The following is a 23,541-nucleotide window of genomic DNA, read 5'->3' on the forward strand; positions in this document are numbered from 1 at the left end:
TGGAAAGTAACTAATGCCTGTGATTTCATTAAGAAAAGTGTTGTAAAGAAAGTCGTGTCACAACTATCGATAGTCTTCTTCATTATCGGTAACATCAGTTTGAAATAAGAGCCGTACTAACATAAACTTATTAAAACTTGTTCCAACTTGGCTTTAAATGGTTCTGTAAGTTCCCTACGCAGCGTTTACAGCTATTCAGATTTAAGGAATGACGAGATTAGGTTGGTCTTTACCTTCCTATAATGAAAATAAAAGTAAAAAGAAGAGAAATCATTGGTGCTACAACCACTCGTACATTGGTGCGACAACATAACACTCCCTCAACATACGTTACTTCTAGTGAAAAGCTCAGGTATTATTACTCAACATGAAGTGGAGCGCACTTTCGAATAAATATCTGTGTATCTGTTTAAAAGAAAAGTATTGGGTAAGTGCCACGCAGTACACTGTCAGGTACTCCGACTGAAGAGCAGCTTGGTTTCCTGCGAAAATATAAGCACTTTTTACTACCAATAATTTCTCAGCAGATGCCGGTACAAACTACTGATAGCGTTAACTCATTTGTAAAAGAAGAATAGTAGACGTGCAAAACATATCGATTCTATATTTCTTTGTTGACAATAGAAACACTACATATTTGCGGATCTACCCTTTTCTAACGATATCATAGATGTGCATTGTGAAGCCATGAAAGAAATAACTTTACTGCCTATAGAACTTCTTGAGAAGAGATGTGACTGTGCCGCCTAAATCCCTGTCGTTATTCGACAGAATAACGAATACTCAAGACAAAGTACTTTCTTTTACATCAGAAGTAGAGCGTGCTTATTAACTGATAATTATAACGAGTGTGCTGTGTCCTGTATTTCATCGTAGTCCAGATAACGCCGAACTATCGTACAGAATGTTCCCACAATAACTAATATCCAAGAGGAGAATTATAAATTTACTTTCCACAGTTGACGTTAGAAGGACTGCACATTAGTAACAATAGCCACGATTTCTGTCCTTGACGTAACAGATCGAACAGTCAGAAGCACAGAAAGTTGCAAACCGTTTCCCTCCATATATTTCAGTGACTTGTTCAACGATACCTCGTCATCAGAAAGTCAGATTTTCTTTTTGTGTCCGCAAATTTTACAGTCTCTTTCGTAACTGTTTTGGTACAAGTTGCACAAACAAAGCTTTCAAGAAGCGCTGAGACTTGCAATTTCAGCTTGAAAACAACATTATTTAATGTCGTCCAGTATTTCATCTGAACAATATAATTCTGTTTATATCCTTTAGTGATACAGCGAGTTTTGGGGCCTGTGCTAAATTATCGGGGATAAGCTTTGTTCTTCATTTACTTGCAAAAGCTATTTGAACTTCACGGAAAGGCCTGTAGTTTGTAATCCCCATTGAGACAAACAAATGATACGAGTGCGAAGTAACTTCTTACAAGTGAGACTAGCCTTCAGAATTATTCTTAGTAAACAAAGAAAATCGAAAAACTGGCGATAAAAATCATTATTTAAAGAACAATATATAATATATTAGAGTGACAGTGACTCCATGGAAATTGTAGAATTAAAATTGATTCTGGAGCATGATCTGATTGTTTCCTCTTGATTGTGCATTAACACGTAACATCGGCAGTGGTGTAAAGAGCATATAAGAATTGTTTGTAGAGGTGCACACTATACACCTGCTTCACAAAATCTTTGGTTGTGGCTACAACTGCACGAGTGCCCCTCTTAACCATGTGTCCAGTGGCCGAGAGGGCGTGGGATGTAGGCTGCACTGGGTGTTGATTTGTCTGGAAGGTAAGTCAAAACAAACTCCACTGGGAAGTGAGTCATCTAACAGTTAAACAGATGCAGTTAGGGGACTCCACTGCTAGATAATTTTGTCTACTGGTGAGTCGCCATGAGCTTGTGGTTACACTTAACAACGAACTGTCCATCTGGCAAGTCACTGGTGCTTTGAGGTTCCACTCAGCGGAGATTTATCAGTTGGGTATGTATGCACTGTCTGGTGGCTCAACCGGGCCGTGATTTGTAGAACGAGTCTTTACAGTAGTCTGGGGTTTTGCAGAATTGCGAACTGGCAAATGGATAAGTCAGAGCCAGCAAGGGGCTCCACTGGGCAGCTAATTGTCCAGTGGGTGAATCAGTCTGAGTCTGTGGCTTCACTGGGTGGCCAACAGGTCAGCACGTTCGAAACTCCAATGGACAGCGGAAGTCAACGCGGACTAGAGGCACCACTAGGCGGCGACAAGCTGGGGTGAGCCGGCACGACGCTTGGTGCTGGCTGACACAACAGTGGGTGGTAGTAGTAATAGGGGAAGGGCAGCGGCGGCAGCTGCGGCGGTGGAGGGGGGTACAGCGACAGGGCTTTGCCAGCTGCAGCCGCGGCGGCGGCTGCCGGGCTGACGGGCTGGTCGTCCCTCACCAGCACCTTCACCGCTACTCTCTTGGCAGCCGCGGCTGCGGCGGCTGCAGCTGCGGCTGCGGAGGACACGGAGGTGGCCTGCAGCTGCTGGTGCTGCTGCTGCTGTTGGTGGTGGTGCTGCTCCTGCAGCTGCAACTGTTTGCGCTTCGTCTTGTACCGCCGGTTCTGGAACCAGATCTTCACCTGGGTCTCGGTCAGCTTGAGCGCGTGCGCCAGGTCAGCTCGTTCTGGGCCGGAAAGGTAACGCTGCTGGTTGAATCGGCGCTCCAGCTCGTACACCTGTAACAGTGGAACACCCCACCGTTAGGAACGCTGTCTAGTGAAGTGTTTGAGTGAACCTCAGCTAGGAATGTGCTTTCGAACTTCTAAGTTCACCTTTACATACATGTAATACACGAATACTTAACATTATACAGGGTGAAAAGTATTTAAACCGACAAACTCTGGGAGGTTGTAAGGGACATCAAAAGCAATATTTTCCCTAATGTCATTTTTTCCTATGAGGATTATTTAAACCGGTGGAGGCCGTATTAAGATCTGCAGTTGTAGGCAACTGCTGTCCACCAGTGTAGTAGTGCATTGTCTCTGTTTACTAATGGAGCGATACACATGGGCTGAGTACACTGATACGGTTGGTGCGTATTACGTAGCTCACCACATCGGACGAGCTGCACAGCCGGTTTATCAACAACAATATCCTAATCGCCGTATCCCGCATCATACGACCTTTGCTGCTGTGTACCATCGTCTGCGTGAGACCGGGTCATTTAGCAGGTTACCTGAAAAGGGACGCCCTCGCACGGTAAGGACGCTGCAATTTGAGGAAGATGTCTCGCAGCATTTGGAGCGGGATCCTTCAGTCAGGATATGTGCAATAGCACGTAACATGGGGACGAATCAGACGAATGTAAGAACAGTCCTTCGAGAGCAATAGTTACGTCAATTTCACTTACAGCGTGTCCACAACATTGAACCAGTTGATTATCCATTGGAGTGAGGATAACCCACATGCCACAGTTACTAGCGCTCACCAAGTGCGGTTCTTCGTTAATGCGTGGGTCGGTGTTGGCGCCTGTTTAATTGGACCGTATCTGCTACGTAGGCCATTAAATGCCAGGCACTGTTACAATTTTCTCGCACGAGAATTGCCAAAATTGCTGGAAGACGTCACGCTCCCTACAACGCATGTGGTTCCAACATGAGGGGGCGCCGGCACATTTCAGTCGTCGTGTGCGTCGATTCCTGGACCGACGGTTCCCAGAAAAGTGGATTGGCAGAGGTGGTCCTGTAGCATGGCCTGCTCGATCCCCCGATATGTCCCCTCTGGACTTTTTTGTGTGGGGAGAGATGCGCAACATAGTTTACGTAACTCCTGTTGCATCAGAAGAGGATATGGATGCCCGGATAGTAGCAGCAGCAGGAACTATTCTGGATACTCCTGGGGTTTTAGCCAGTGTCAGACAGAACATGATCCAACGGTGTAACCTTTGTTTACGTATCAGAGGAGGCATTTTTGAAAATCTACTGTAATTGAAATTGGGTTGTGTTAATGTGTTGTGTCTTGGTCATAAAAAATGGAAAAGTGTTTGTTGGTTTAACTGATTTGCCGCCAGAGAAATCTTCCTCTAACGGTTTAAATACTCCTCAGAGGAGAAAATGACATTAGGGAAAAATATTTGTTTTGATGTCCCCTACAACCTCCCAGAGTTTGCCTGTTTAAATACTTTTCACCCTGTATTGCGAAATATATTGGGTAGACAGAAGATTCATTTGCAGTCAGTTACGAGGAACATAAAAATACTCTCAGATTAAGTAATTATGAAAATTTGACTATTGCAAATCATGTAAGTGAAATAGGTCACCCCAGTAAGGGAACAGACTTCGAAATCTTGCACATAGAAAGAGTGTAACGAAACCCGATCTGCTGGTAAAATTCGAGATCGCCATTCACGAAAAGAAACATTGTAGTATACTGAAGGCACAACTGAAAAACAATGGAACGATATTTCTTAACGGACAGGAAACGTAATACAGAAACAAGATATCAATGTCGCAAATGAAAAAAACAACACTCTGCAGAAAAGATTAAAAATACCTAACAGCACCACAGATAAATTCAACAAAGCAGATACGTACCAGCTAACGTGCAAAGACTGTGATTCAATGGACATTGAAGAGACATGTAGGAATTTTAAGATAAGACACTCAAAACATTTAAGAGCACTGAAAAATGGCAGCACACATTCCATACTGGCAGACCACCTCATCAAAAACAACCACCGTAACAGTGACATGGAAACACGCCAAACCCAGTAAGCTATCACACACGGCAAAATAGTTATCAATCGTCAAACAGTATAATGTCACAAAGCGCTATTCAACACTCTTGTCGAAACTCAACAAGCGGAACAGACTCAAATTTCGCGGACGTCAAGCCAAAACAAGAAAGTAAATAAACGGAAGCACATCAGAGACGCATACTTGTGCAGTGAAACGTATGTCCAAGCCACGGCAACATAACAGAACTCAGTATTTACAAAGTAGCAGGAGAAAACGTGAGTAAAATAAGAGTAAAATAAGAAATATAACCCACGAATAACAGACTACACGAAATAGTTCGCCATACCTAAGCTTCACTTAACTTTGACCGATGTCCACAGGTTCAGTTCAACTAGACAAAACACCTCTGATACATAAGAACAAACATGTGACAGCTAAGGACTAGCAAAATACTACAGCGGTAAGGCCAAAAACTGGCATACGCCACCAATTTTTCCAAAACATACATTTAAAAGATCGAGTAATATAGTAGAAAGTCGGTGCAAGAGGTTTTCTGACATTCCTCATGTTTCCAGGTGACATGGTGTACTAATTCAGACCTGTGGCTAATTTTGGTTGGCAGCAATGAGACACACACATTGTAAAAGGTAAAGTGCACATGCAATTTGAATGACAATAAAATCTGATGTATCACGTTCCTTAACCTAAAAATAACATCTATGGACCTCAGGAAAATAATTAAGAAAACCACTGAAAAAACCTGCTGAGGATACCACAACTGTGGTCAAACATGTTTGGGTGATAAAACAAAACAATAATTTGTGTACCTGCAAAACGGCGCATCCATCCCTACTCTTTATAATTTCTTACTGGATTTGTATAATTATTTTAAGGCAAAGACGTAATTGTGAACTTGCAGTACCACTCTGACGAAATAGCTAGACGATCGTAGACTTAGGAAATGCGACTAATAGAGCAGCATTATGGTTGAGCCAATATCTGCTCTTACGCGATAATACCAGGGACATGTTAGTTCACAACAGTACCCGGACCTCTGCAGAAGCATCACGTTGACCCTCTTAGAACCCACACCAGGTCAGCAGGAAGAGACCTGGTGTAGTGGCGCTGTGAAATGGGAAGCCATCTGATAGAAGTCGACGATTTTAAAGTAATACTTTATTCTATTTTATTTTATGAACGCCGTGATTATATTGGCGGATTTTTTTAGTGTTTTAACCTCAGGAGTCAAATTCTTACAACCTGATGAAGAGAGCTTCTCTCTACAAATGTGTTATCAAGCTGTATGTAGCAAAGAAATATTGTTGAACGTCACCAATTGTTACTGTAAAAACACACACTACGCTTCATTTAAGATGTATAATAATGCATAGCCTGCCCGTTCGAACCATGGGCTATGCCACAGTGGATTTTCTGGGCGCCTCAGCAATACAGTCTGCTCTAACGAAGGTTCAACCGAATCAGAGGCCAGAGTAACATGTGATGCGTCTATAGCGAGAAAAGCGAGAGGGTGAAAGCCAGTGCCGGCACGTAGCCTACTTTCCTCGAAGAACACCAAGGCGTTCGCCGAGCTCCACGTTCCCCGTTCGACGAACTGATCAGGAAGTGAATAGTATCACATGGACTCACTTCCTGAGATATTGTGGAGAGCTTTGGAATTTAATCCAGGACAATGGTGCACGACTGGTGATCAGGAAATTTCAACCACCGCCTCTCCTCCCCTTGATCGTCAATACCGGTAGTGAATATTTCATCCTGCACCGGGATTCGAACCTGCTTACCTCTGAGTCGAGTGCCATCGCACAGGTGTGTTTTAGCGACGTCGGACACAGAGGCGTGTGTATATGTTATGCATCACGTAAATAAACTTCAAATGTGAGCAAACTAAGATTGAACACGGCATGTTGTTCTCAATGGAGAGACGTCTGCAGACGTTAAAGTAACCTCTGGCGTGCCACAGAGGAGTGTTATGGGACCATTGCTTTTTACGATATATATAAATGACCTAGTAGATAGTGTCGGAAGTTCCATGGGGCTTTTCGCGGATGATGCTGTAGTATACAGAGAAGTTGCAGCATTAGAAAATTGTAGCGAAATGCAGGAAGATCTGCAGCGGATAGGCACTTGGTGCAGGGAGTGGCAACTGACCCTTAACATAGACAAATGTAATGTATTGCGAATACATAGAAAGAAGGATCCTTTATTGTATGATTATATGATAGAGGAACAAACACTGGTAGCAGTTACTTCTGTAAAATATATGGGAGTATGCGTGCGGAACGATTTGAAGTGGAATGATCATATAAAATTAATTGCTGGTAAGGCGGGTGCCAGGTTGAGATTCATTGGGAGAGTCCTTAGAAAATGTAGTCCATCAACAAAGGAGGTGGCTTACAACCTATACTTGAGTATTGCTCATCAGTGTGGGATCCGTACCAGGTCGGGTTGACGGAGGAGATACAGAAGATCTAAAGAAGAGCGGCGCGTTTCGTCACAGGTTTATCTGGTAAGCGTGATAGCCTTACGGAGATGTTTAGCAAACTCAAGTGGCAGACTCTGCATCGCGGTGTACCTTGCTGTCCAGGTTTCGAGAGGTTGCGTTTCTGGATGAGGTATCGAATATATAGCTACCTCCTACTTATACCTCCCGAGGATATCACGAATGTAAAATTGGAGAGATTCGAGCGCGCACGGAGGCTTTCCGGCAGTCGTTCTTCCCGCGAACCATACGCGACTGGAAGGGAGGTAATGACAGTGGCACGTAAAGTGCCCTCCGCCATACACCGTTGGGTGGCTTGCGGAGTATAAATGTAGATGTAGATGTAGCAACCAAGTATCTTTCAGTCTGCAGGAATCGTTGACTTATCGACCTCGTAAGTGGGAGCAGTGTTTACGTGAGTCAGTATTGCAATTCTGGCCTTATACCAGAAGTTAAAATGGTTCATATGGCTCTGAGCACTATGGGAACATCTGAGGTCATCAGTTCCCTAGAACTCAGAACTACTTAAAAAAGCACTCCTTCTTCAGGCCACGAGTGGCCTACCGGGACCATCCGACCGCCGTGTCATCCTCCGTGGAGGATGCGGATAGGAGGGGCGTGGGGTCAGCACGCCGCTCTCCCGGTTGTTATGATGGTATTCTTGACCGAAGTCGCTACTATTCGGTCGAGTACCTCCTCAGTTGGCATCACAAGGCTGAGTGCACTCCGAAAAATGGCAACAGCGCATGGCGGCCTGGATGGTCACCCATCCAAGTGCCAACCACGCCCCACAGCGCTTAACTGCGGTGATCTCACGGGAGCCGGTGTAACCACTGCGGCAAGGCCGTTGCCCTCAGAACTATTTAAACCTAACTAACCTAAGGACATCACGCACAGCCATGCCCGAGGCACGATTCGAACCTGCGACCTTAGCGGTCGCGCGGTTCCAGACAGAAGCGCCTAGAACCGCTCGGCCACCACGGCCGGCACCAGAAGTTTAAAAAGTAGTCTTAGAGTTTCTCATGTGAGAGACACTTAAGTGTGGTTTCTGGCAGTAAATTAAATAGATATCTGATTATATTCATAATTTTTGGTTTCGAGATTATGTAACAGACAGCTCTGGCAGCCAAGGCTTCACTTTCTCAGAGCACCACTGCGGTGCGTGGCTCTGCGTGTGGGCGCTGCTGGTCGGTTCTTAGGCAGGCTATTCCGGCAAGCGGGCTCCGGTGCTTCAGAGCGGGCGGCCTGACAGGGCTGGCGAACAACACAGCGACGCGGCCATTTGGCAGGCTCTCCCGCGCCTGCGCAGACTCACCGCTCTCGATGGTCCGGCCGCAGTAAACAGCAGCGCACCGCTCCTCTGTGTGGTGTACAGCGAGAGCCAGGTTGGCCGGAGGGGACCTCTCCAAAGGTGCTAGAGAACAGTCCGCTCTCTGGCAGGGTGCACAGTAAGCGAACAGGCTGTTTTAAACACTGCTGCTCTGACCGGCTGTCGTAAATGTCAGTGCCTCATTGTCTGCATCAAAGAGTGCTCACCGAGATTCTAGGAAAAGGACGTGTACTTGGTGTAAGTGAAACCTTTCGGGAAACACTGACATTTTGTTCTAGCAGCCCACTTCATTTTTTTAAAATTTTTATTTAAGAATTCATTTATCTACAATCCCCAAAAATCACAATACTCTCGCGTAGACGAGTTGAAAACTGCCAAAGGAGTTCGGGTACATTATTCATACCCGTCTGAAACACGTATGCATTGTACAAGGATATAACATCATGTAAGAGATGACTAAATACTGTACAAGTTATTTCAGCATAAATGTGCCATTGGAGAAATGCTCCTATCGGAGCAGAAAGCTAGCAATAGACCATATTTCGTATAATATTCGTCGTCTTTTGTTTCAAAAATATATATTCAAAGTTGTATTTTCCACGAACAACAACTTGCAAAAATGTCTTATTCACAATCTAAAAGTCCACAGTTGTTCTGATACACAATTCAGTAGTATATAAAATCACTTGTTATACGTGTCACGTTTGTTATATAGGACAAACTGGACGGTCTTTTAGTGTTAGGTACAAGAAACATATGTTGGGAGAAAGAGGCACTGACGTACATAATTCAACTTTTGTTGATCATCTGCTAATTTCTGGACACAAATCGAAACGCGTTGAAGAAATTTTCAGTTTATATACAGAAAGGAAAGGTCATAGGCTCGATGTATTCCAAGACCTGGAGATTTTCAAGCATATTTCTGAGAACGATGGCCTCAATCCCAGTGAACAGCTATAGCTACGTAACAAAAAATTTTTCAATAATTTGAATCCACTGCTGGCACAATTCTGACTCCTCTATTTTTACTATATTTTTCCTGCTTCTGGTTTCGAAACATTATTTTCTTCTAATCTCGTGTGCTGCTGAAGTTACGTTCATGCAAATATTTTCTGGGTTGTGCCGCTGTTTGTAAATTTTCTTTTGTCATTCGTCCTTTACGGAAGAGTATCCCGTAAAGCCTAACACATGGCTCTATTATACTTAATATGCTTCAGTGCTGTATGTTTCCAAAAAGACGTTAAGCTCTCATTACATGTTATTTTTAAAAGTAACTAATTTTTTGGTATGGCCGAGCGGTTCTAGGCACTTCAGTCTGGAACCGCGCGACCGCTACGGTCGCAGGTTCGAATCCTTCCTCGGGCATGAATATGTGTGATGTCCTTAGGTTAGTTAGGTTTAAGTAACTCTAAGTTCTAGGGGACTGATGACCTCAGATGCTAGGTCCCATAGCGCTCATATTCATTTGAACCATTTTTTGGTCTTTTTTTCAGTTATCCCTGTTATAATGTTTCAAATGGGCACATGTTACTGGCCGGCCGGTGTGGCCGTGGGGTTCTACGCCCTTCAGTCTGGAACCGCGTGACCGCTACGGTCGCAGGTTCGAATCCTGCCTCGGACATGGATGTGTGCGATGTCCTTAGGTTAGTTAGGTTTAAGTAGTTCTAAGTTCTAGGGGACTGATGACCTCAGAAGTTAAGTCCCATAGCGCTCAGCGCCATTTGAACCACATGTTACTGTCCGTGAGTGATAGGCGGCGCAACACGTATTGTTTTCGTGGCAGCAATATAAGCCACTGGACCGATCAGTCTTAATGTTCTCAGCTGGGCACACGTGGCAAAGGCTAGAGGGTAATATTTTGCTTTTGACTTGAGCGTAGCTGCTCCAAAGTATGACAACTGCTTTTTAGCAAATGTAATTTTACATAAGTAAGCATTTAAGTAGCGTAATCGGCCCGTTTGCTGCGAGCGCAATCATACTCGGAAAGTCGTTACTAGTTCATTGTCTTAGGCTGCCTGTAGTTACTACTCGTGGTACAGAATCCTCTGGTCTGAATACTACATTTTCCCATGCTTTGCATTGCTCTTGCAGCCAAGAAGGTGCTTGACGCTGATGGGGCTCCGACAGACGCCGTACCTGGTTTTACAGAAATGTATCTAGCCAGTGGTTCACAACGAGACATGATCGTGTGTTCTTTACACAGTGTTCTAGCACAGCTTAAAGACCTATGGATATTCAACCTCCTTAGGAACTTACAACAGATTTTTCATATTCACTAGTGTTCAGCTACTAGCATTATACATGTTACTTTTACACTGCGTGACCGTTGTGTTTTCTGCTCAGTTAGCTTATAGTTACTTCACTGGTCAGATTGTGCATAGTACTTCTTGGTTTAATCGACGAGCATATATGATATCGACTGAATTTTCTGCTTTTGTGGAATGTATCATAAAAAGCTAGTGGTGGACACCTTCAGAGTAGCAAAAAATGTGTGCCAAGCTCTTGCGAAGCTAGAGCACGTGTGACGATCCATCACGAACCGCCGTGTAGTTAGTTTTGGCTCTGGCTGTGTTTCCGTAATATCTTCACATAAAAGAAAATGTCAGGTAAATATCTGTAATCTGTAACCGATTTTATGGATCTTTACTGGGACTATTAAGAGGCATAAGGTCAGAAGTAGAATCTATCCTATGGATTGATGATGAAGAACACACAACACCCAGCCACCTGTGCCACTGAGCCTCCCGGACACAGTAGTCATTATAGTCGCACGGGCTTACTAGCACGCCTCCCGTCAGATCCAAATCCTCAATGTATCCAACACCTACTGGTGTAGTGCACCTGCTTGTTAGCCTCATTACTCGCGGCATCTGATGGAAGGCATGCTGGGGTAGTCCGCGCGGTTGTGGCGGCCACTGTATCTGAATGTCGCGGGGGTCGGAGCATCAGTATAGTAAGCAATAGACTCGGGTTCGAATCCCGGTCCGGCACAAATTTTCAACTTGCTGCATTGATATACATCAGTTCCAAGTGGAAGTTAATGACTTTGATTATCTCCTGTCTATTTTCATGTTATGTTCGTTACTGATCTCATTTCTGCTACTTCTCGCTGTTTTTATTCTAAGTACACCGATCATTACATTTAAAAGGTCCTGTAACTCTTCCAGACTTTCACTGAAGGTGGCTATATCATCAGCGAATCTTATCACTGATCTACTTTCAAAGTGAATTTTAGTCCCACTCCGACGCCTTGTATTTCTGCCGCATCCTCTTCTATGTGCAGGTTGAAAAGAAAGGGAGAAAAATTACATCCTTGTCTTACACCAGTTTTAATCTGAGAATGTTTTTCTTGGTCTTCAATTCAAATTTTTCCCTCTTCGTTCTATACAGTATTCGCTACGGCTTTAACCTGTTTTTCAGAGTGTGTCAAACATGGTGCACCGTGTTAGTTGTCGAATCTTTTTTCTAGGCGACATATCCTATGAACGCGTGTTGATATTTCGTAACTCATACCTCCACAACGTGAGAACTGTCTTTCTGGTGCCTTCATCTTTCCTACAGCCCAGTTGCGGCCAATCAGATATGCTACTTCATGAAATCTACCTTAGCACTGTAGTTGGTGCAGGCGAGATAGAGTGATCGAGGGAAAAACGATTTTCATTCCTTCAGTTTTTACATCAAAAGCTACTAAGATAATGATGATAAATCTGTGTTTTAATTACAGGCACTTTAAAAGTGAAGCACGAAAATGATCAGGTTTTTCCTATATTTGTATTTTAAATTACTAAGCAAAATAGACGGATATCCGTATTTGCTTACTCTCAAGGAAATTTCTTTTATAATAAAAAGTAATATAGAACATGCACCTCTTCACTCCCTCCCTGCCAGCTGGAACTAAATATTGACTTTGCCGTCTTTCTCGCGTATCCAGTTGGTCCTACAGGCGCTTCGAAGTATATTTCTTTTTGGTCATTACCATGTGCTGTGGATCGCGTGCTTCTACAAGCACATATGATATCTATGCTTGTATTGGCAAGATTACATTATCTTATGACCACTCCATCGCCCGTACAACTAATTTAACATCGAAAGTACCACAATACGCGCTTTGAGAGGACGTGAACTTACTTTAACGGTTCGCTCAAAGACCGACAACCAGCGGAGCACAATCGAGTGTCTGCGAAGCAAAGCGAAAATGATAACTGTTGTCTGGTCGCCCTCGTCTTCCGTTTACACCACTGAGGACGCTCGCTCGATTGCCTTCACTCTAGTATAAAGTAGGCTTGATAAGAGTTTTACTGAAGGGTCTCTACGTGAGCCTTTTCGTGAGGTTTTATTTCAAGTAACCTCATCTCAGTATCTGTAGCACCTCAATTTACGATGCAGTAAGTAAATTTCCTCCAGCATAAAAAGAGTGAGCAGCTGAGTGCGTTAATATTAGTCATAGTTTACATAACTTTCATGTTTTGTCCTAAACTTGTCTGCTAATTGTCTAATTCGGATGCACTGTACAAAGTCCATTAAGTTTTGCTACTTCTCTGATTCCCACACTCATGTTTACCACGACTCAGTGCCTGTCTTCTCTTTTCCCTCCAAGAATAACAAAACGAATGAATGTTTGAGTACAGTTAAGAATTCCGTGTGATAGCAATGTGATTTTGCCAGTGATTTTTCAATCCGTTTTATTTTGTACCTTCTACTGTTCGATAAAGGCTTTGTTCATTAGCACCACATACACTCCTGGAAATTGAAATAAGAACACCGTGAATTCATTGTCCCAGGAAGGGGAAACTTTATTGACACATTCCTGGGGTCAGATACATCACATGATCACACTGACAGAACCACAGGCACATAGACACAGGCAACAGAGCATGCACAATGTCGGCACTAGTACAGTGTATATCCACCTTTCGCAGCAATGCAGGCTGCTATTCTTTCATGGAGACGATCGTAGAGATGCTGGATGTAGTCCTGTGGAACGGCTTGCCATGCCATTTCCACCTGGCGCCTCAGTTGGACCAGCGTTCGTGCTGGACGTGCAGACCGCGTGAGACGACGCTTCATCCAGTCCCAAACATGCTCAATGGGGGACAGATCCGGAGATCTTGCTGGCCAGGGTAGTTGACTTACACCTTCTAGAGCACGTTGGGTGGCACGGGATACATGCGGACGTGCATTGTCCTGTTGGAACAGCAAGTTCCCTTGCCGGTCTAGGAATGGTAGAACGATGGGTTCGATGACGGTTTGGATGTACCGTGCACTATTCAGTGTCCCCTCGACGATCACCAGTGGTGTACGGCCAGTGTAGGAGATCGCTCCCCACACCATGATGCCGGGTGTTGGCCCTGTGTGCCTCGGTCGTATGCAGTCCTGATTGTGGCGCTCACCTGCACGGCGCCAAACAAGCATACGACCATCATTGGCACCAAGGCAGAAGCGACTCTCATCGCTGAAGACGACACGTCTCCATTCGTCCCTCCATTCACGCCTGTCGCGACACCACTGGAGGCGGGCTGCACGATGTTGGGGCGTGAGCGGAAGACGGCCTAACGGTGTGCGGGACCGTAGCCCAGCTTCATGGAGACGGTTGCGAATGGTCCTCGCCGATACCCCAGGAGCAACAGTGTCCCTAATTTGCTGGGAAGTGGCGGTGCGGTCCCCTACGGCACTGCGTAGGATCCTACGGTCTTGGCGTGCATCCGTGCGTCGCTGCGGTCCGGTCCCAGGTCGACGGGCACGTGCACCTTCCGCCGACCACTGGCGACAACATCGATGTACTGTGGAGACCTCACGCCCCACGTGTTGAGCAATTCGGCGGTACGTCCACCCGGCCTCCCGCATGCCCACTATACGCCCTCGCTCAAAGTCCGTCAACTGCACATACGGTTCACGTCCACGCTGTCGCGGCATGCTACCAGTGTTAAAGACTGCGATGGAGCTCCGTATGCCACGGCAAACTGGCTGACACTGACGGCGGCGGTGCACAAATGCTGCGCAGCTAGCGCCATTCGACGGCCAACACCGCGGTTCCTGGTGTGTCCGCTGTGCCGTGCGTGTGATCATTGCTTGTACAGCCCTCTCGCAGTGTCCGGAGCAAGTATGGTGGGTCTGACACACCGGTGTCAATGTGTTCTTTTTTCCATTTCCAGGAGTGTATTAGTGTCCATGTTTAAGAGTATTCAGCTTTCTCATATTGTTACCTCTACGATAAACTCAGTGCAATTCTAATCCGCTTATCCTGAAATTCCTATTTACTTTCGTTTCGTTACCGCCACGTTGTCTGTTTTTACCTCAAAATGGCTCTGAGCACTATGGGACTTAACATCTGAGGTCATCAGTCCCCTAGAACTAAGAACTACTTAAACCTAACTAACCTAAGGACATCACACACACCCATGCCCGAGGCAGGATTCGAACCTGCAACCGTAGGTCACGCGATTCCAGACTGTAGCGCCTAGAACCTCTCGGCCACCCAAGCCGGCGCTTTTTTACTTCCTCGTTCTTAGTCTTACTGTGTGTTTAAATTAAATGTGTTCCTTAGCTCATGTTTTGATCCTTGTTCGCGTATTTTAACGCTACCTTAACATATTCATTCCGCGTGTTAAAATCGAGGCAGCACCATCTCTTTGCTAGTTAGTCACGTGTGATAGTAGGATAGTAGTGGATGGCCTTTGTTCTTTTCTTTTCTCCTATGTGTAAACTTCATCTAGGCGCGCAGTCCGGAACCGCGTGACTGCTACGGTCGCAGGTTCGAATCCTGCCTCGGGCATGGATGTGTGTGATGTCCTTAGGTTGGTTAGGTTTAATTAGTTCTAAGTTCTAGGGGACTGATGACCACAGATGTTAAGTCCCATAGTGCTCAGAGCCACTTGAACCATTTGTAAACTTCATCAACTGCATGTGGTGCTAAGTGCCTGTAGGCGTAACCAAGCCTTTGATTGCGATATTGCAGTGTCTGTATTATTTCCAATTACGATGCAGTGTTCCGCAAGGTAGTGTCATAGGCCCTCTTCTGTTCCTGATTTACATAAGTGATTTAGGTGATAATCTGAGCAGTCCCCTTAGATTGTTTGCGGATGACGCTGTAATTTGCCGTCTAGTAAAATCATCAAACGATCAATTCCAATTACAAAATTATCTATAGAGAATTTCTGTATGGTGCGAAAAGTGGCAATTGGCAATAAACAAAGAAAAGTGCGAGGTCATCCACATGAATACCAAAACATATCCGATAAATTTTGGGTATACGATAAATCGCACAAATCTAAGAGCTGTCAATTCGACTAAGTACCTAGGAATTACAATTACGAGCAACTTAAATTGGATTGTGAGGAAGGCGAAACAAAGACTGCGCTTTGTTGGCAGAACACTTAGAAGATGCGACAAACCCACTAAAGAAACAGCCTACATTACACTTGTCCATCCTCTGCTGGAATACTGCGGCGCGGTGTGGCATCCTTACCAGGTGGGATTGACGGAGGACATCGAAAAAGTGCAAAGAAGGGCAGCTCGTTTCGTGTTATCGCGCAATAGGGGTGAGAGTGTCACTGATATGATAGGCTAGTTGGGGTGGCAGTCACTGAAACAAAGGCGGTTTTCTTTGCGGCGGGATCTATTTTCGAAATTTCAATCACCAACTTTCTATCCGAATGCGAAAATATTTTTGTGACACCCACCTATGTAGAGAGAAATGATTATCAAAATAAAATAAGAGAAGTCAGAGCTCGAACAGAAATATTTAGGTGTTCCTTTTTCCCACGCACCATTCGAGAGTGGAATGGTAGAGAAGTAGTATGAAAATGGTTCTATGAACCCTCTGCCAGACACTTAAGTGTGAATTGCAGAGTAACCATGTAGATGTAGACATGCGTGGATGTCCAAAAGAACAGGCACCGCGGCGATTACAGCCGTTATCAAATACATAAAATGTATTCGTGATGCGAAAATGGACAACCATCAGCTACATAATGGAACGACGAAAGTGAAAATTTCTTCACTGTCGTCGTTCCTTTATAAAGCTGATGGTTGTCCATTTTCGCAATTACGAATACGTTTCGTGTACATCCTTTGGTTATTCCCGTTCCATAAACCACGAACTTAATAGCGGACTCAGATTTATCAAGTATGGAAATTAATGTGTATCTGGGAACACCAATGGTCACATTTTGTTATTTCACAAACCTTTTAGTTATGCTATCGAAGTCAATAAATGTTCATTTTTATCCGTAAGTATACGCAGCCTCTGCATAAATAAAATTCGTCTCCTCATCCACCTCTGATTCAGAGCGCACCCTACGGCACTTCCTTGCAGAATAATTACATACAGGCCAAAGTATTTCTTGACTTATGAATTATCCGAAATAGCCCAAGGTTAAATAGGTTGAATCTTACATTCCACAGTGAACGGACTTATCTACCAAACCAGAGCCAAGTGATCAAATTCCTTCGAAGTTCGAGAGCTAGAGGTAGTAGCAGGAATGACTCTAATCATACAATGAAGGCTTTCACGACCGGATGTTTCAGCTGCCGAGAATTCTTCCGGGTTGTATGGCCGTGGTCCATGGAATTCTTTTATCCCTGACGTTTCGTCCAGAGCTACGTTGGGCATCTTTGGAGGTGCTCCTGGTTGTGCTGAGTCTTGCCTACTGACGAATCTGACGGCCTAAATACCGTGGAAAAATAGCTTTATAGGAATTCTTTTGTTATTTAAATCGTATAAATCCTAAAATCCAGTTTACCATGGAAATGGAGAAAGACAACGCAATATTCTTGTAGGATGTCTTCGTTGTGAGACAGACTGATGACAGCTTGAAACATAAAGTCATTCGGAAGATTATGCATACCGACAGATACTTGCAAAAGGATTCCAATCATTATGCATAACAGAAAAAAAGGCGTAATTAAAAGTCTAGTGGACAGAGCTAAAAGGATTTGTGCGCCGGAATACCTGAACGCCGAGTTAAAACATCTAAAGCAGACTTTTGAGAAGAATTGGTACCCTAGTAAGGAAATAAATAGAGTTTTGCGACCGAATAAAAGGAGGCCTATGGACGAAGATAGGACACAGCGATGGAAGAACACTGTTTCTCTACCTTTCTTCAAAAAAGTAACGGATCAAATCGGCAAGATTTTAAGGAAAAGTAACATTCGACTGATTTTCAGACCAACTAAGAAAATAGGCCAAGCGCTTCGTTCCGTTAAGGATAAATGACCCCCTCTCTCTACAAGTAGTGTATACAAGATTCCGTGTACATGTGGTAGGGTATACATCGGAACCACAAAGAGAAGTGTGAATACACGGTTGAAGGAACGCAAAAGTCTTTGTCGACGAGGGAAAACAGACAGGTCAGCCGTGCCGGAACATGCTCTTCAGCCGGGCGATCACGTAGTGAAATTTTCGGAAACTGAAGTTTTATGTAGTATGACAAACTATTATCCACGGCTATATAGAGAAGCCATCGAAATATACAAACATGGTGATAATTTTAACAGAAAAGAAGAAGCTGTGAAACTCAGCGATATATGGACAGTGGTGCTACAGATCGTACTACGATCGATAGTTATATTTTATCCTTCACAAGGTTCATCTCTGTTATCACGTGAAATCCAGACCACGCCCACTTTCCACGGTATTTAGGCTGTTCTTCGACGTCCGACTCGTCAGTCGGCAGGACTCACCAGAACCAGGAGCGCCTCCAAAGATGTCCAACGTAGCGTTGGACGAAACGTTAGGGATAGAAGAGAACCATGGACCAGGGCCATACAACCAGGAAGAATTCTCGGCAGCGATGACTCTGTTTCTCTGCTTAATATTAAGCCCTTCGCAACACAACGTAGCAACCTTTTACTAACTTTTTTTTTTCTTTTCTTCCACCCTTTCATTCTTCTCCAGCAGGAGGAGCAGCTGTTGTATCGAGCCTAAGCTCTTTGTCGCCTTAGCTTTCTTAGGTAGTGCTGCTTTACTCTTTTCATTTTATTGGCTCTTTTATTACTATTATCTTAGTGTCTCGAGAGCCTACGTAACTAAATGGTCTGTGTGTCTGGTTGGTATGCGGAGACATGTCTTAAATTACCAGTACTGGCAGAATCTTTTCCTTCGTAGGGAGCTGGGACGTTGTGCACTGCCTTGTGAAGGCAGCTGAGGAGCTACTAGAATGAGAGCAGCAGCTCCATGGGCTGAGAAACTTACGACGGCCCAGAGAGCGGCGTGCTGACCCGAATCTCTCCATTCCGCACCCAAATGACGCCGCCATATGGCAGAGGATAACACGGGGGCCGGTCGTTACTGAGCTGCACGACAGGGGTACTACGAGGAGCTCTTTTTTTATTCACTCTCTCATTTGCTTTGTATTTGACAACTAAAGCACATACTTTATACAGATTGTGAGGTGACAAAAGTGATGCGATAGTTGTGTGCACATATACAGATGACGGTAGCACCACTTACACAAGGTAGTATAAAAGGACAGTGCACTGGTGCTGCTGTCATTTGTACTCAGGTTATTCACGTGAAAAAATATCCGACGTAATTATGGTCGCACAACGGGAGTTAACAGACTTTCCAAGCGAAGTGGTGGTTGAAGCTAGACCCTCTGGACATTCTGTCTCCTAAATCGTTAGCGAATTCAGAATTTTAGATACACAGTGTCAAGAGTGTGTCGAGAATACCAAATTTCAGGCATTACCTCTCACCACGAATAACTACACTCATGCTCATAAATTAAGGATAATTGCAGAATGTGGTGCCACACAACGTCCAATCCTTAAAACTGACGCTAATAGCATACGCACATACGGAACACACAAGACACACATCTGTAAGCCCACGGTATTCGTGATAAGTTGAAAAAACCGTCCCTAAACACGTGTTACAAAACGCCACTGTTTCCTGCGCATACACCCCGACAACAGTATGAGATGTAATCATCATGCACACGTACACAGGCGCGCAACGGGTTGGCATACTGTGGATCAGGCGGTCGAGCAGCTGCTGGGGTATAGCCTTCCATTCCTGCACCAGTGCCTGTCGGAGCTCCTGAAGTGCCGTAGGGGTTTGAAACGTGCAGCGATACGTCGACCGAGAGCATCCCAGACGTGCTCGATGGGGTTTAGATCTGGAGAACAAGCGGGCCACTCCATTCTCCCGATATCGTCTGTTTCAAGGTACTCTTCCACGATGGCAGCTCGGTGGGGCCGTGCGTTATCATCCATCAGGAGGAAGGTGGGATCCACTGCACCCCTGAAAAGACGGACATACTGGTGCAAAATGACGTCCCGATACACCTGACCTCTTACAGCTCCTCTGTCAAAGACACGCAGGGGTGTACGTGCACCAATCATAGTCCCACTACACCCCATCAAACCACGACCTCCATACAGGTCCCTTTCAAGGACATTAAGGGGTTGGTATCTGGTTCCTGGTCCACGCTAGATGAAAACCCGGCGAGAAGCACTATTCAGACTATAACTGGACTCGTCCGTGAACATAGCCTGGGACGACTGTTCCAATGACTGTGTACTGTGTTCTTGATACCAGGCTTTAAGGGCTCTGCGGTGACCAGGGGTCAGTGGAATGCACCTTGCAGGTCTCCAGGCGAATAAACTATGTCTGTTCAGTCGTCAGTAGACAGTGTGTCTGGAGACAACTGTTCCAGTGGCTGCGGTAAGGACCCGAGCAAGGCTACCTGTAGTACTCCTTGGCCGTCTGCGGGCACAGATAGTGAGATATCGGTCTTCTTGTGGTGTTGTACACTATGGACGTCCCGTACTGTAGCACCTGGACACATTTCCTGTCTGCTGGAATCATAGCCATAATCTTGAGATGACACTTTGTGGCGCACGGAGGGCCCGTACTACGACCTGCTGTGTTCGACCAGCCTCCAGTCGCCCTAGTATTCTACACCTCATAACGTCATCAATATGTGTTCTTTGAGCCATTTTCAACATACAGTCACCATTAGCACGTATGAAAACGTCTGCACACTTATTCCCTGTACCGTACTCTGACAGGCACCAACACACCTCTGCGTAATTCGACTGCTGCCAGCGCCACCGTGCGACGAACGCAGGTCAAATGCACCGCATGGTCACACTCCGAGGTGATTTAAACCCGCAAACCGCCCACCAGAGCGTTGTTTCACCATGTATCAGCATTATCCTTAATTTATGAGCATGAGCGTAGTAACCGACGGCCTTCACTTAACGCACGAGAGGAGTGGAGTTTGCGTAGAGTTGCTAGTAGACAAACAATACTGCGTGAAATAACTGCACGAATCAATGTGGGACGTATGACGGACGCATCTTTTAGGACAGAGTACCGAAATTTAGCATTAATGTGCTGTGGCAGCAGACAACCGACGCGAGTGTCATTGCTAACAGCACGACATCGCCTGCAGCGCATCTGCTGGACTCGTGACCATATCGGTTGGACCCTAGACGATGTTAGGAGGTGAAGATGATGTCGTGTGACTAGGGCCTCCCGTCGGGTAGACCGTTCGTGGGGTGCAAGTCTTTCAATTTGACGGCACTTCGGCGATTTGCGCGTCGATGGGGAGGAAATGATGATGATTAGGGCAACACAACACACAGTCCTTGAGCGGAGAAAAATTTCCGACCCATACAGGGAAACGAACCCGGCCCCTTAAGACTGACGTTCTGTCGCGCTGACCACCCAGCTACACCTACATCTACATCTACATCTACATCTACATCTACATGATTACTCTGCAATTCACATTTAAGTGCTTGGCAGAGGGTTCATCGACCCACAATCATACTATCTCTCTACCATTCCACTCCCGAACAGCGCGCGGGAAAAACGAACACCTAAACCTTTCTGTTCGAGCTCTGATTTCTCTTATTTTATTTTGATGATCATTCCTACCTATGTAGGTTGGGCTCAACAAAATATTTTTGCATTCGGAAGAGAAAGTTGGTGACTGAAATTTCGTAAATAGAACTCGCCGCGACGAAAAACGTCTTTGCTTTAATGACTTCCATCCCAACTCGCGTATCATATCTGCCACACTCTCTCCCCTATTACGTGATAATACAAAACGAGCTGCCCTTTCTTGCACCCTTTCGATGTCCTCCGTCAATCCCACTTGGTAAGGATCCCAAACCGCGCAGCAATATTCTAACAGAGGACGAACGAGTGTAGTGTAAGCTGTCTCTTTAGTGGACTTGTTGCATCTTCTAAGTGTCCTGCCAATGAAACGCAACCTTTGGCTCACCTTCCCCACAATATTTTCTATGTGGTCTTTCCAACTGAAGTTGTTCGTAATTTTAACACCCAGGTACTTAGTTGAATTGACAGCCTTGAGAATTGTACTATTTATCGAATAATCGAATTCCAACGGATTTCTTTTGGAACTTATGTGGATCACCTCACACTTTTCGTTATTTAGCGTCAACTGCCACCTGCCACACCATACAGCAATCTTTTCTGAATCGCTTTGCAACTGATACTGGTCTTCGGATAACCTTACTAGACGGTAAATTACAGCATCATCTGCGAACAACCTAAGAGAACTGCTCATATTGTCACCCAGGTCATGGTTGGTTGGTTGGTTTTTGGGGAAGGAGACCAGACAGCGAGGTCATCGGTCTCATCGGATTAGGGAAGGACGGGGAAGGAAGTCGGCCGTGCCCTTTGAAAGGAACCATCCCGGCATTTGCCTGGAGCGATTTAGGGAAATCACGGAAATCCTAAATCAGGATGGCCGGACGCGGGATTGAACCGTCGTCCTCCCGAATGCGAGTCCAGTGTCTAACCACTGCGCCACCTCGCTCGGTCACCCAGGTCATGTATATAGATCAGGAACAGCGGAGGTCCCAGGACGCTTCCCTGGGGAACACCTGATATCACTTCAGTTTTACTCGATGATTTGCCGTCTATTACTACGAACTGCGACCTTCCTGACAGGAAATCACGAATCCAGTCGCACAACTGAGACGATACCCCGTAGACCCGCAGCTTGATTAGAAGTCGCTTGTGAGGAACGGCGTCAAAAGCTTTCCGGAAATCTAGAAATACGGAATCAACATGAGATCCCCTGTCGATAGCGGACATTACTTCGTACGAATAAAGAGCTAGCTGCGTTGCACAAGGACGATGTTTTCTGAAACCATGCTGATTACGTATCAATAGATCGTTCCCTTCGAGGTGATTCATAATGTTTGAATACAGTATATGCTCCAAAATCCTACTGCAAAGCGACATCAATGATATAGATCTGAAGTTCGATGGATTACTCCTACTACCCTTCTTAAACACTGGGGCGGACGATGATAGGAGGTAACCTATTAGTTTCGTCACTTCAGTGTAATCCTGGGGGAACACGTGCAAAACCGCAGAAAACATCTCAGTTAAATGTTATGTCCTGTTTTCTTTTTTCTTTTCATCGTTCAGCAATAGGTGTTACATTTTTGCAAATGGGCTTTTGAATTTTACAATTACATTGACCTCTCAAAAATATAACAAACGATCTCGTTTATTCACACACTATAGTACCATGTATTAAAGTCCAAACCATCATTCCATTCTCTAATGTGGATGGCTCGTCTGTCATGTCGTACTTCCAAAACACTGACTAAATGCAGATGTCTCTCACAAGCACAATAATGCATACAATGGATAAAAATAAAAAATATTATATTGTACAGACATTATTAGAAGTTACTGGTGTGATATGTAATCATTATCACCTTGTGTTCAATTCATCTGTGTTCAGAGATGCAATTTTATGTATGATTGGTATCGGCTTTCGTGTGCTCTTACTCTGAATCATTCTATAGAGTGCTTGAATTATTGAGCTGGAATCACGTTACTTCGCTTTTATTTGCCCTGTTGAATTGGTACCTCTAGCTAGGCGAATTACAAAGTTAAGGTGAAAATTTTGTACCTAACGGGATTTTTTTTTTTTTAGTAAAAGAATTTATTTTTCGTCAGAATTCTCTTTTATCTCAATTTACGTTGTCCAACGCTTTCCATAAATGC

The 23,541-nt window shown here is 44.8% G+C and overlaps 1 protein-coding gene and 1 pseudogene across 1 annotated transcript in view; both read right to left on the bottom strand.

Moving 5' to 3' along the window:
* Positions 1-2,223: 2,223 nt before the first annotated feature.
* LOC124606022 (homeobox protein zampogna-like) overlaps positions 2,224-23,541 on the bottom strand; it is a 64,758-nt gene continuing 43,440 nt past the window's right edge. Inside the window, exon 3 of the mRNA XM_047137985.1 lies at positions 2,224-2,712. Within this exon, the coding sequence (XP_046993941.1) occupies positions 2,224-2,712 (489 nt within the window). The remainder of the gene's footprint in view (positions 2,713-23,541) is intronic.
* Positions 7,945-8,062, bottom strand: LOC124607662 (annotated as a pseudogene).

Source organism: Schistocerca americana, chromosome 3 (assembly GCF_021461395.2).
Source record: "Schistocerca americana isolate TAMUIC-IGC-003095 chromosome 3, iqSchAmer2.1, whole genome shotgun sequence".
Classification (NCBI taxonomy): Eukaryota; Metazoa; Arthropoda; class Insecta; order Orthoptera; family Acrididae; genus Schistocerca; species Schistocerca americana.